This window comes from Colletotrichum tamarilloi (assembly GCF_030869305.1).
Source record: "Colletotrichum tamarilloi strain Tom-12 chromosome Unknown Scaffold_96.1, whole genome shotgun sequence".
NCBI lineage: Eukaryota > Fungi > Ascomycota > Sordariomycetes > Glomerellales > Glomerellaceae > Colletotrichum > Colletotrichum tamarilloi.
The window spans coordinates 82,765-94,733 of NW_026849479.1; the positions used below are offsets into that span (position 1 = coordinate 82,765).

At 31.3% G+C, this 11,969-nt stretch overlaps 3 protein-coding genes across 3 annotated transcripts; all 3 read left to right on the forward strand.

The window, feature by feature from the left end:
* Positions 1–7,452: 7,452 nt before the first annotated feature.
* Positions 7,453–7,896, forward strand: CTAM01_13465 (AflN/verA/monooxygenase; the record flags this gene model as incomplete). The annotated part of the gene is made up of 1 exon (XM_060529468.1): positions 7,453–7,896. The coding sequence occupies one exon, from the start codon at positions 7,453–7,455 to the stop codon at positions 7,894–7,896; it is 444 nt and encodes a 147-aa protein (XP_060375959.1).
* A 1,196-nt stretch (positions 7,897–9,092) lies between these two features.
* On the forward strand, positions 9,093–10,607 carry CTAM01_13466 (uncharacterized protein; the record flags this gene model as incomplete). Its single annotated transcript, XM_060529469.1, has 1 exon — positions 9,093–10,607. The coding sequence occupies one exon, from the start codon at positions 9,093–9,095 to the stop codon at positions 10,605–10,607; it is 1,515 nt and encodes a 504-aa protein (XP_060375960.1).
* A 773-nt stretch (positions 10,608–11,380) lies between these two features.
* Positions 11,381–11,779, forward strand: CTAM01_13467 (uncharacterized protein; the record flags this gene model as incomplete). The annotated part of the gene is made up of 1 exon (XM_060529470.1): positions 11,381–11,779. The coding sequence occupies one exon, from the start codon at positions 11,381–11,383 to the stop codon at positions 11,777–11,779; it is 399 nt and encodes a 132-aa protein (XP_060375961.1).
* Positions 11,780–11,969: the final 190 nt, after the last annotated feature.

Genomic DNA, 11,969 nt, shown 5'->3' on the forward strand with positions numbered 1-11,969 from the left:
TTATAAGTTAGGCTAGTTATAATAATTATAAATAAGGCCCTAATTAGCCCCTACGTAGTTAGCTATATACTATAATTAAATTAAACTTTTAATTTAATATTAACTTTTTTTTTATTAATTTATTTATTATAATTAAAAATATAATTCGACCTCGGGCCCGTTTATTAAGTCGTTTCCTTTTCCTTTTTTTTTTATTTTTTTTATATAACCTATTTTTCTATTTATATATTAACTTTTTTATTACTTACGAATTATTCTAACTCTTTATTAAGTACTATTTTTATAAAAGTATTAGTAAAGTTATTATCCTTATTAATCTAATATATTTTAAAAATCTCGCGTTTTTTATATAATTACTTAAGAGCTATAATATTAATTATAAGCCTCTTTTTTTTTATCGTTTTTAATTTAATAAGGTATTTATATAATAAGTAAGAATTAGTATAAATAATTATTAACATTAGTAAAAAGTTAAATTAATTAATAATCTTCTTAAGCGTTATTAAAATTATATAAGTAAAGTTAATATTATTAACTATATTATAAACTTTTAATACTAAGATACTTCTTATTATTTACTTATTTTTAATTAATAAGTAATAAATTATATTATTATATATAGTAAATTTATTTTTACTTATACTCTTATTAATTAGAATAATAATATACTCTAATTATAAAATAAGGTCGTTATTATTTATAAATAACTTATTAATAAAAATATAAAGTTTATTAATAGCGAGGTTAATTAAGTAATAAACGAGGCCTTAATCGAGATTTATTTATTACTACTTAAGCTACTTATTAAGTACCTTAATATTTTATTTATTTAGCTTTATAACCTATACTATTTTAATATAATTAAATATTACTTTAGGCTAATATATACTTATAATATATACCCCTTATATAAGCTTAGCTTTATAACCTATACTATTTTAATATAATTAAATATTACTTTAGGCTAATATATACTTATAATATATACCCCTTATATAAGCTTAGCTTTATATTACTTTTTAATATTAATTACGTTCGGGTTAATAAAAATAATTTTTTTACCTTACCCCTTTTATTAAAAAACGATAGTTTCCCTTTTAATTATAAAAATCTTATTATTAAATATTAATAAGTTATTTATTATAAGGACCTTTTTTAGTTTCGTTATAAAGCCTATTTTTTAAAACTCTTTATTCTTTTTTTTTATAAAATTAATATTAAATAAGCCTAATATATTATTAATTTATATTTTAATAATTTTAAATTATTTACTTTCGTACTTAAAGATTAATAAGTATGGGTTATATATAAATATAATAATTAATAATTAATTAATATAAAAATCGTAGTATATAGCTTATTAATAAGTACCCGATTTTACGAGCTTATATAGTAATTTAAGTACTTCGATAATCGTACTTTCTAAGTACTTATTAACTATTTTTTTTAATAAGTAAACTAGGATTTTTTTTATAAACCCTATAGCTAATTAAATATAAGCCTAAGTAATATTACGGCTCTAAATTTCGTATCCCTTTTTCTATAATAATATTATTAATATTATTATAAATCGTTAGTTATAGTACTATATTATAAGTAATTAAGTAAGTAGCGTCGCTTTTTCAATATTACTATACCCCTAAATTATATACTTAAATTTCTTATATAATTAGGGTATTCCTTTTCCCTTAATTTTACGTACTATTCGCAATTTAAATATATAAAAACTTTTATATTTCTTAGGGTTATAAAAGATAAATTAGTAAACCCCTCGATTATATAAAATATTTATTTTAATAAGATCTAATCCCTTATATAACTTTTTAATAGTTATAATAATACCTTCTTTATATAATTTAATTACTAGCTTAAAATTAGCTTTTTTTTTATTATATAAAAAGTATTAAATACTTCGTTATTAATAATAAATTACTATGTTAAGGCTTATCGTCGTAGTCTTTTATAATATCTCGCTTATAATATTAATACCCTTTTAGTACTTTTTTCTTTTTCGTTATTTATTAGCACTACTATAATAATTTTATTAAGGATAATTTCTTATACTTTTATTACTAATTATATAGTTTTTCTTAGCTCTTTTTCTTTTTATAAATTAAAAATTACCTTAATAAGATCTATATAATATAATCTAATTATAGTAATTAATATTTTAAATAACTAATTATAATCTCTCGTAACTACGTAAGAGCGCTCGTTAATAAAAATTAATTTATATAGCCTAGCTTATTACTAAGTAATTTTATACTAAACTTATATATTTAAATTTAAAAATATATCTAAATTAGTCTTTATATTGGGCCTATTATATATAATAATTACCTTATTAACTTACTTTTTTATACTTATTTTATATAGTACTTATATTATTTTTTTAATTATTTAAGCTCGTTAGCTTATATTTAGTAATAATAACGAGGCTAAAGTCGTCCTTAAGTATACTCTAAATATTAATAATATTAATATAAAACTATTAAGTCCTATAGTATTATTATAGTATTTAAGTACTATTTAAAAGTATTCGTTATTAATAAAATCGGAATTTTCCTTTTTAATAATCCTAAACGCCCTTTTTAACTATTAATATACCCTTTTTATTTTTTTAATATTATAATACGCTTTTATAAGTACGACTTTTAGCTATATACTATAAGCTATTATATTTTTTTTAAATTCTATTAACTTAAAACTTATATTAACATTAGTTTTAATACTATCTAGCAGTCCTTAGTATATATTAATTTAGCTTTTTTATAAAGCTACTTATATTATTTTTATTTATAAATCCTAAAGGAATTACCCTATTTAAAATAATATAGCCTCGTTAATTATATATAGGACCAGTCGACTATTTAAATAAAAAATATTAATAATACTTTCCTAATTAAAATTAAGCTTATTACGTAATTTAAATTTGAATTTACGTAGGCTCTATATATTTATTTAGTATTAGTAATATACTTTTATTAACTATTTTAGCGCTCCTATTTTAATATCCTTATTACTTAATTATTTTAAAAAGTTATATAGCCTCGTAATTAATAAGTACCTAAATCTCTAGTATAGTCGTTTAAGCTCATTTTTTATTAAATAATTAATTAACTTCGTATTGTTAATAATCCTTATAAACGCGTACCCCTATTATTATTTAACTATTTTAAAATACTTATTACTAAAGATTTTATTCTTCGTATTATTAAATATAATACTTAGTTAATTTATATTTTTTAAATATAAAAGAAATAAGGTATTAATAAGTAAAATATAAAAAGTTATCGTTTTAAAATACGTCTCTATTTTTATTATACCTAGAGCGATAATTTCCTTACCTAGGCTAAAACTAATTTTTATAATACTTATTATTAACGTATTAAACGTTATTAGTACGATTTTTTATAATACTTAGAATTACCCCTTTCTTTTTATTAACTATTATAATACCTTAGTATTTAGGATAATCCTATAAAAATTATTTAAACCGTATTTTTTATTTATATAAAATACTTATACGAGCTTAGTATTTAAATAATCTAAGTAATATAAAAAGGACCCCTCTAGCTATTTTTAGAATTACTTAGTACTATTTTTTTTTAATATTAATAAAAATAGTATTTTCTTTTTAAGTATTAAAAAAATAAAATTCTATACTATTAAATTCGTCCTTTTATTTATTTTTATATCCGTTATCTAAGGGACTTTCCCTTATTATTTATAAATAAAAGCCTACTTATTAAGAGCTTTTATTACTTTTTATTTATTTAGCTTCGTATATTTTTTAAAAACTAATAATATAAAAAATAAATAATTAATATTATTAAATTTGTTATAATCTAATTTATTAATATAGGGGGTAAGATCTTTTTTATTTTCTAAATTTCTTAGGGGGGGTAGATATTTTAAGTTACTATTTTAATTACTATTACTAAGTTTTATACCCCTAGATCTATTTTTATATATAATAAAAAATTAGCTAAACTAATAAGGGCTAGTTTTATTATTTATTACCCTTAACCTTTTATACTATTTATATAATTTAGTACGCTCTTTTTTAAAATAATTACTTAATTAATATCTATCCTTTTTATAAATAAAGTATTATTTTTTTTATTATTCTATTTACAAACTAAATCTCTACTTATTTAATAAATCTAAGCCTCCTTATTAATAATTACTATACCTAATCTCTTTTTTTTTCTTATTATACGTCTAATTAACTTAATATTACTAATAAAAGCCGTTATACTTTTAAAAATAAGTTTAGTATAATATTCTTATTTTAATATTAAAACTAAATCTTAGTCTTAAGTAAAGTATTTTATAATTTTTAAATACTTAATATAGGGTTATTTTTATTTTTAATATATACTAAACTATAGTATAAAAATATTTAACCTTTTACTTATTAATCCCCTTATTTAGCTAGGTTTTTATTAAGTTATCGATTTAATTAATAAGCTCTTTTAGGATTTTTATTTATAATTTTCCCTCTATTATTCTAATTATAAATATAAAAGAAATTATTTATAGCTTAGATAGGAGCTTTAAATTCTTATTATAAGTCTTAAAACGGCTTCGGATTACGTTAATAATACTAAAAAAGTCGTTCTAATTAAAATTACGCACTACTTCGTAATAATAATTAGAAATTTTACTTATAAATACGATATTAATTACTAAATAATACTAGTATTTTCTAATCCCGACTTTTTTATAATAGTTATAAAATATTATTAAGGTTTTTTATAAAACCTCGTACTTTTTTTTAGAATATAATTTTTATTTTAAAAAGATCTTTTTAAAATTTATAAATTACCTCGTATTTATTATTATATTTTTAATATCTATATATAATCTTTATATTATTACGTATTATTAATAACTTTAAGTCGTTTATTTCTTTTTTTATTAACCGATTAGTACCGAATTTTATATTAATAATAATAACGAGCTATAGATCGAAATAAGTAGAATTATTAATTATTGTACGTTTAATATTATATTTTATTTTTATATATTCTTTTATAATAATAGATTACTATTCATAATTATAAAAAAAGAATCTAGGTCGTTTACCCTTTTTTTAAATTTATTAAAACGATTATACGCTTTATTAACTTATACTTAGTTTTATAATACGAATTCCTTTTTTATAATTATTATTACTAAGATTTCGTATAATTCTTACGATTATAATTACGCTAATAATACTTTTTATTTATAAAAGAATTTATTAATTATTTTTATAATTCTTAAGCTTATGCTCGTAAACTATTTATCTAGCTAATAACTAAGGTCATTTACGATTTTATAAAATAAAAGTTACTTTTATAGCCCCTTTTTTTTATAAACCTTAGTTAAATAGATTAATATTACGTTAATTTATTTATTATTAAGCTAATCCATAATCCTATATATTTACGTCCCTTAATAATTTAAATTAATATCTACTTATTTATAAAAAATTAGGATTCTATTTAAAATTAGGTTTCTTTTTTTTCTTTTTTATTTTAACTTACTAAGGGTCGTACTCTAGCTTATATTTATATTAATAATTATTAACGTATTTAATTTTAATAAAGATATATTTAATCTATATACTAATTATAATAAATCTATACTTTTATTACTTAACGAATTTATTAAAGTTTAAGTAATTCCTACTTCTTCTTATTATCTTATTATTACTCTCGTTTTTACTATTTTTAGTAATTATTATTACCTTTTTAAATTACTAATTATTATAACTATTAAGATCCTCTTTTTTATTTAATATAAAAAAATAAGCTTTAATAGCTCCTTTTTTAATAATAGTAATAAACGTTTATATTATTATAAAAAGATATAATAATTAATTTTAAGATCTTTATTAATTACTAATTTCCGTTATTCTTTATATTTCTAACTTCCTAAACCTTATATTCTCTATAATTTCTAAATTATTTCTTTTTTTAACTTACCTCTTTTAAAATAGTATTTTAAAAAAATAATTAGAAATAAATACTAAGTAGCTTATAAAAGAGCTAGATAAGTTATTAAAAACTAAATAAGTTATTAAATATAATTAGTAAAATTAAACTCTCCTTTTTATAAAATCGAGGACTTAAAAAACTTATTAAAAATACTTACTATTTTATTACTTATATTAAATAGGGTTAATTATTTTAAAAATCTTTTTTTTTATAGCTTTTTAATACCCTATTTTATATTTTTTAAATAGTCTTTTTTGTAGCTTAATTATTATTAAGTAATTATTACTTATTAATAATCCTTTTTATTACTTAGTTAATTTTTCGAAATTAATAATCTCGTACTAAGAGCTTAATATAAAAAAAGAGCTCCTTAGTAATTTTTTTAAAAAAAAAAATTTTTTTTTTTAAAATTATATTTTTTTAGCCTTTTTTTAAACTAATTATAACTTTAATAAGAAGTTATAAAACTATTTTAAAATAGCTACTTTTTTTTTAAATTAATCTCTGAAATTTATAATATTCTTAACTTAATATTATTAAAATTTCTAAACCTCCTCTTTTTTTATTAAACCATTTTTTATATTATATTTTTAAATAATACTCGGGGAGTAATTAAGGGGGCTATAAAGAAATTATTTAAATTATAAATTTTAAAATTATATTTATAAAATCCTTATAATATTAGGCTTTTTTATATATTATAAATTTCTTAGCTTAATAACTTTTATATAGGTCCTTATTATACTTACTAAGAATATTTATATTTAAAAATCCTTTTTTTTAATTACGTAGTACTTTTTTATACTATATTATCGAGCTTATTTATTATATTAATTAATTAAGTAAGTAGCCGCTATATAAGTATTTTTTTTTACTAATTTAGCTAATTAATTTTTAATTACGGGCTAGTTATAAAAAAGTTATTTAGTAAAAAAGCTATTTAAAGTAATAATAAAAGACTAGTTACTTAAGTAGTTCTATTAATTAATATAGTTTAATATAATAAATATTAACCTTTCGTAAATAATAAAGGGCTACGATTACTTAATTCTATATAATATTCGAGAATTACCTCCTTTTTTATCTATTTTTATAAAGTTAATTAATATAAATCTCTTATCTTATATAATATTAAAAGGTCGTTTTTTTTACGTAACGAGATATTTTATTAATTTATAATAATAAAATTTAATTACTAATTAGTATTAATATCTTTATTATAAAATAATTAGTTTAAATTATAAGTTAACGAAGAGATTAATTAAACTATATAAATTTCTATATAGGTATAAAAAAGAGGTTCTAACCGTAAGTTAAGCTAGTTACGATAATTATAAATAGGGCCCTAATTAGCCCCTGCGCAGTTGGCCGTATGCCGCGGTCGAATTAAACTTCCAATCCAACAATACCCTACACCGTGGCGTTCATTAAAGAGGTTCTATGCAAATTTGCCCCGGCCGGTGCTATGCGTCAAGGACGTTCCGACGTCCAGATAGTCGACGCGGACGGCCGCATACTCCCCACAGAAGGTTACAACGTCTGGACTCTTGTGCAGGCTATACATCACAACCCCAAGTACTGGAAAGATCCTGATGCTTGCATTCCTGAGCGTTGGCTCGTTAGCCCGGAAGACCCATTATATCCCCATAAGGGCGCCTGGCGGCCATTTGAGTGGGGTCCACGGAACTGCATCGGGCAGACGTTGGCGATGCTCGAGTTGAGAATCGCGCTGGTCATGACTTTGAGAGAGTTTGTCATCAAGCCTGCGTACGAAGACTGGGATAAGCTTCACCCTAAATCCGGTATTCGTAGCGTCAAAGGTAATAGGGCGTATCAAGCAGTAAAGGGCGGGGGCGGGGCACATCCGGCAGATGGATTCCCTGTGAGGATTGGCCTACGGAGTTGTTGACTAAGGTAATATATAAAAGCACGAAAGTTTGAAGCCACGTTAATACTTCCTCAAGATTCGGTCGTATCGACACATAAGCATTGCTTAAAGTTTCGTCAGTGCCATGTCAGTGATAACGAGGCAGCTTTAACGAGGCAGCTTTTCTCCCATTATTCGGTTCGAAGTTGTGGTTGTCTCAAGGATTAGGTGAGGTCTCCTGAGTCTCTGTCGGAACGAGGCATTTAAATGGTTTATAATATTGGCTGAAGAAGTGCTACGCGACTCCTGACATCGACTTGATATATGTGAACTATATTTATGTAAGTGACAGAAGGATACCTGCCAGAAGACGCTTCAAAGTGGGAATGCGCTTGTCCTCGGAGACTTTTAATTGCTTTTCGGATTTTTATCTAGAACGCTTAGTCCGAGGCAAAGCTGCACGGTCGAAGTCTGAAAGACCCGCATCTCAGGGGAAACGTCAACCCTGCCTTGATCGCGGATATATCCCGCTTCACACGGGGGAAACCCACATCCTTCAGAGATGGAGGAGTCGAAGGATAGGTTGACAGCGGACCACAGACGGCCCTTAAACTATAACATATGGGGTGTCTCAATGCCCGATGATGAAAAGCTCGGCCGCCAGAGTTGAGGACCACGCATTCCGTGGCGATATCGCCGGTATGCCGCATTTCGCAGTCTGCAGTCCTGCGTCCTTGAGGTGGGTTGTATCCGGATGCGCCAAATTGCGGGCTGGCTTTTGTCGAAACAAGTGGAACTGGTGATAAAACAGCCCATGGTGTCCTGTGCTGCTATCCCCGCTACATGAATCAGATAACGTCGATGTCACGAATCAATCTGTGGCGGACTCGGTGGCTACTATGGAGTTTATTGTAAGCGCTTGGTGGGCCTAGCTGCGTGGCATCACTCCCGCCGGCTTGCAGCCCAGGGAAGATTGATCTCCGGGGCCCATGAGCTTCCCGTTTTAATGATACCCTTCTGGATTCTTGCGGTAAAATGACGGACTGCACAGCTCTAAAGTCCGGCTCACCAAGATATCGCAGATCTCAGCTTGGCAGATGTCCTGATATATAAGAGCTTCATTTTCCTCCACTCGTTCGGTATCGGCAGCTTTATTCTAGTCATCAGCAGCATCGAATAACAAGTATATCTTTCCAAACACCTACGACAAAGTGTCAAGTTTCCCCTATACCATAACCATGGCGATCCAAGATGAGAAACGCCAGATCATCATCGTCGGCGGTGGCATCACGGGCCTGACGATGGCGTTGATGCTACAGGATCTCGGAGTTGATTATGTACTTCTCGAGGCTTACGGCACGGTAACTCCCAACGTCGGAGCTAGTATCGGCTTGTTCCCCAACGGCCTTCGAATCCTCGATCAACTCGGATGCTACGATGACATTCTCGCCAGAGGTCAGCCCGTTGAGGAGCATATTGTAAGAAACAGCATCACCGGCAAGCGCATCATGACCCGCAAGTCGAGGAGCCTCATCACTAAACGACACGGCTACCCGAACATCTTCATGGAGCGTTTCGAGCTTTTGAACGTGTTGTACGAGCACTTGAAGGATAAGAGCAGAATCTTTGTCAACCAAAAAGTCAAGAGAGTAGAGAGTCTCAAGGACAGCGCCTTGGTCTACACCAAAGACGGCTCCGTCTTTGAAGGGCAAATGGTGGTCGGCGCAGACGGCGTCCGCAGCACAATCAGACAGGAAATGTGGAGGAACGCGGACGACAACAACGACTCCAGCGCCATTCCGGCCCGCGACAGACAAAACATCTCCTGTGAGCACGCCTGCATCTTCGGCACCGCCAAGCCCACGGCCGGCGTGGGCCCCGGCCAGGTCGTCGGCGCCAGCGGCCACGGCACAGTGGCCGGCTGTATGGGCGGCCCCAGCGGCGAGGTCTTTGTCTTTTGGTTCTGGACGCTGCCCGAGGGCCAACGTTCGTACCCAATCGACGAGATCCCGCGGTTCACGGAAGAAGACAAGAAGCGCGAGTTCGACCGCAGCGTCGACAGCCTTGTCGCCGATAACGGCTTGCGGTTCCGCGAGGTTTTGAAGAACCTCGAGTACAGCGGCGTCACGGCCCTCCCGCACTTTGTGATGCGACGGTGGCACTACGGACGTATCGTCATCCTCGGCGACGCGGCACACAAGTTCAATCCGCTCGTGGGGCAGGGTGGCAACAGCTGTATCGAGTCCTGCGCCTCGCTGGTTAACGCCCTCCAGGAACAGAACATTATCGGCAAGGGTGTCTCTGCTGCGGCAAGCTGGAAGTTGTCCAGTCTGGAAACTGCGTTTGTGACTGTTGAAGAGCAGCGCGTGGAGAGGTTGGCATTCATGGTCGAGCAGTGCCAAGAAGCCATGCGCATGTCTGCTTGGGATACCTGGAAGGGCCGCTTGGTGCAACAATACGTTGCGCCCCTCCTCCCGCTCGCCAGGTGGCTCAACTTCTACAGCGACCAAATTGCCGGCGGCCTGAGTTTGAAGGGTGTGAAGCCGCCTTCTTCGGGCCACGAGTGGCTCTACAGCGACGAGAAGACCGTGGGGGAGAAGGCCATGACTGTGAGCAGGGCGAGCGTCATCGCTACGATTCCTGTCGCTGCTGTGACTGCTTTCATGGTAGCGCGCATTCTACGCCAGGAAAATGGGGCTGGCGGGTCGGTGCTGCTCTCGCGGGTGATGGAAAAGATTTCTAGTTTCCGATGATGGAGTCATTGGAGACGTGGGGGGCTGAGGTTAGGGTGCTCCCTGGTGCTACACCTTCAAACAACTAGATAGCCTGTTTTTTTCTCTTTCATTACAGCATCGTTCATCACTTATACATTGTCTCCTTCGATCCTTTGTTATAGCATTAGACCATCAGCAACACATCAGCGTTCAATAATAGGATACTTGCCTCAAGTTTGATCCCGGCCCAGATCAGTGCTTGCAACATCAACCTTCTTAGCAGTGGAAGGATAAAGTGATCATGGACCTAACTCTCGACACAAGACTTACTCATTGGCCTTCACCGTTTTATCAGAGGTACATGATGTGAGAAAAGTGTTGGCGCCCGGGTCCTCGTTGCCCGATTTGACGCCGCCATAACCTACTTTCAGACCACAATGGTTCGAGGCGTTGAAATCGTATGCCGCACCAAACTTACACCTCTCGACGTCAAATGGCAGTACCCAACGGGTCATCAAGGTGGGACAGTATATAAGCACTTTCTGGAGACACTCCAGACATGCTGCAAAGACCCATGGAGACTTCTTGGAGCAACACTGCGTCTCCCCCGGATGTCGCATCGTCGACCAAATTTTGCCGTCTATAAGACAATTCCATCTCAAACACACACCAAAGTAACAAGAGTACCCCGATCTCCAACAAATTGCACACATTGAAACCTAACAGACTGGTAAAAGACAGATAAGGGCATTGCCCTCCATCTTACCTAGCAGAGCAGAAACCGTGAAGCACGGAAGACAGTAACCACCACAATGCGCCTCACCCTAGCTTTCACCCTCGCCCTTACCCTTACAACCTGCGCCGCCGACTACATCGTAGTCCAAACCCGCTGCCGCTCCTGGGACCCAGCCTCCTGCGAACGCCAAGACAGCTTCTTTCACTTCAATGGCGGCCGGCAGTCCATCAACGCCAATCAGGGCTGCCGCAACGCGCACTCCCGAAGGCTCCTGATATCCATCTGCCTCGACTACGAGACGAAGCGCGGGCACTTCCTCTACTCGCATCAGGACATCCGGTGCCTACGGCTCCTGCCTAAGATTGTTCACCAGCGGTGCGGGCATGGGTGGTTCCGGTGCTATAGCGGGATGTGGGACGAGACGCCGTGTTTGAAGAAGCCGGAGGAGGTGCCGATGGAGGATATCGAGACGTGATGGGAAGTTTTGTACTCGTTGGATTTGTTGCTAGGGGGCTTTGGGGTGTTTCTGGGAATTGGTATTGCGTCAGAATGAATGGGATGGTATATCAGTTTGGACGGGGTGTTGGCTCAGGCGATGAACAGACTTTGTGGGAGCTTCGCCAGGACTAGGATATTCAATCGGACATAATCAAGCCTCCAACAAT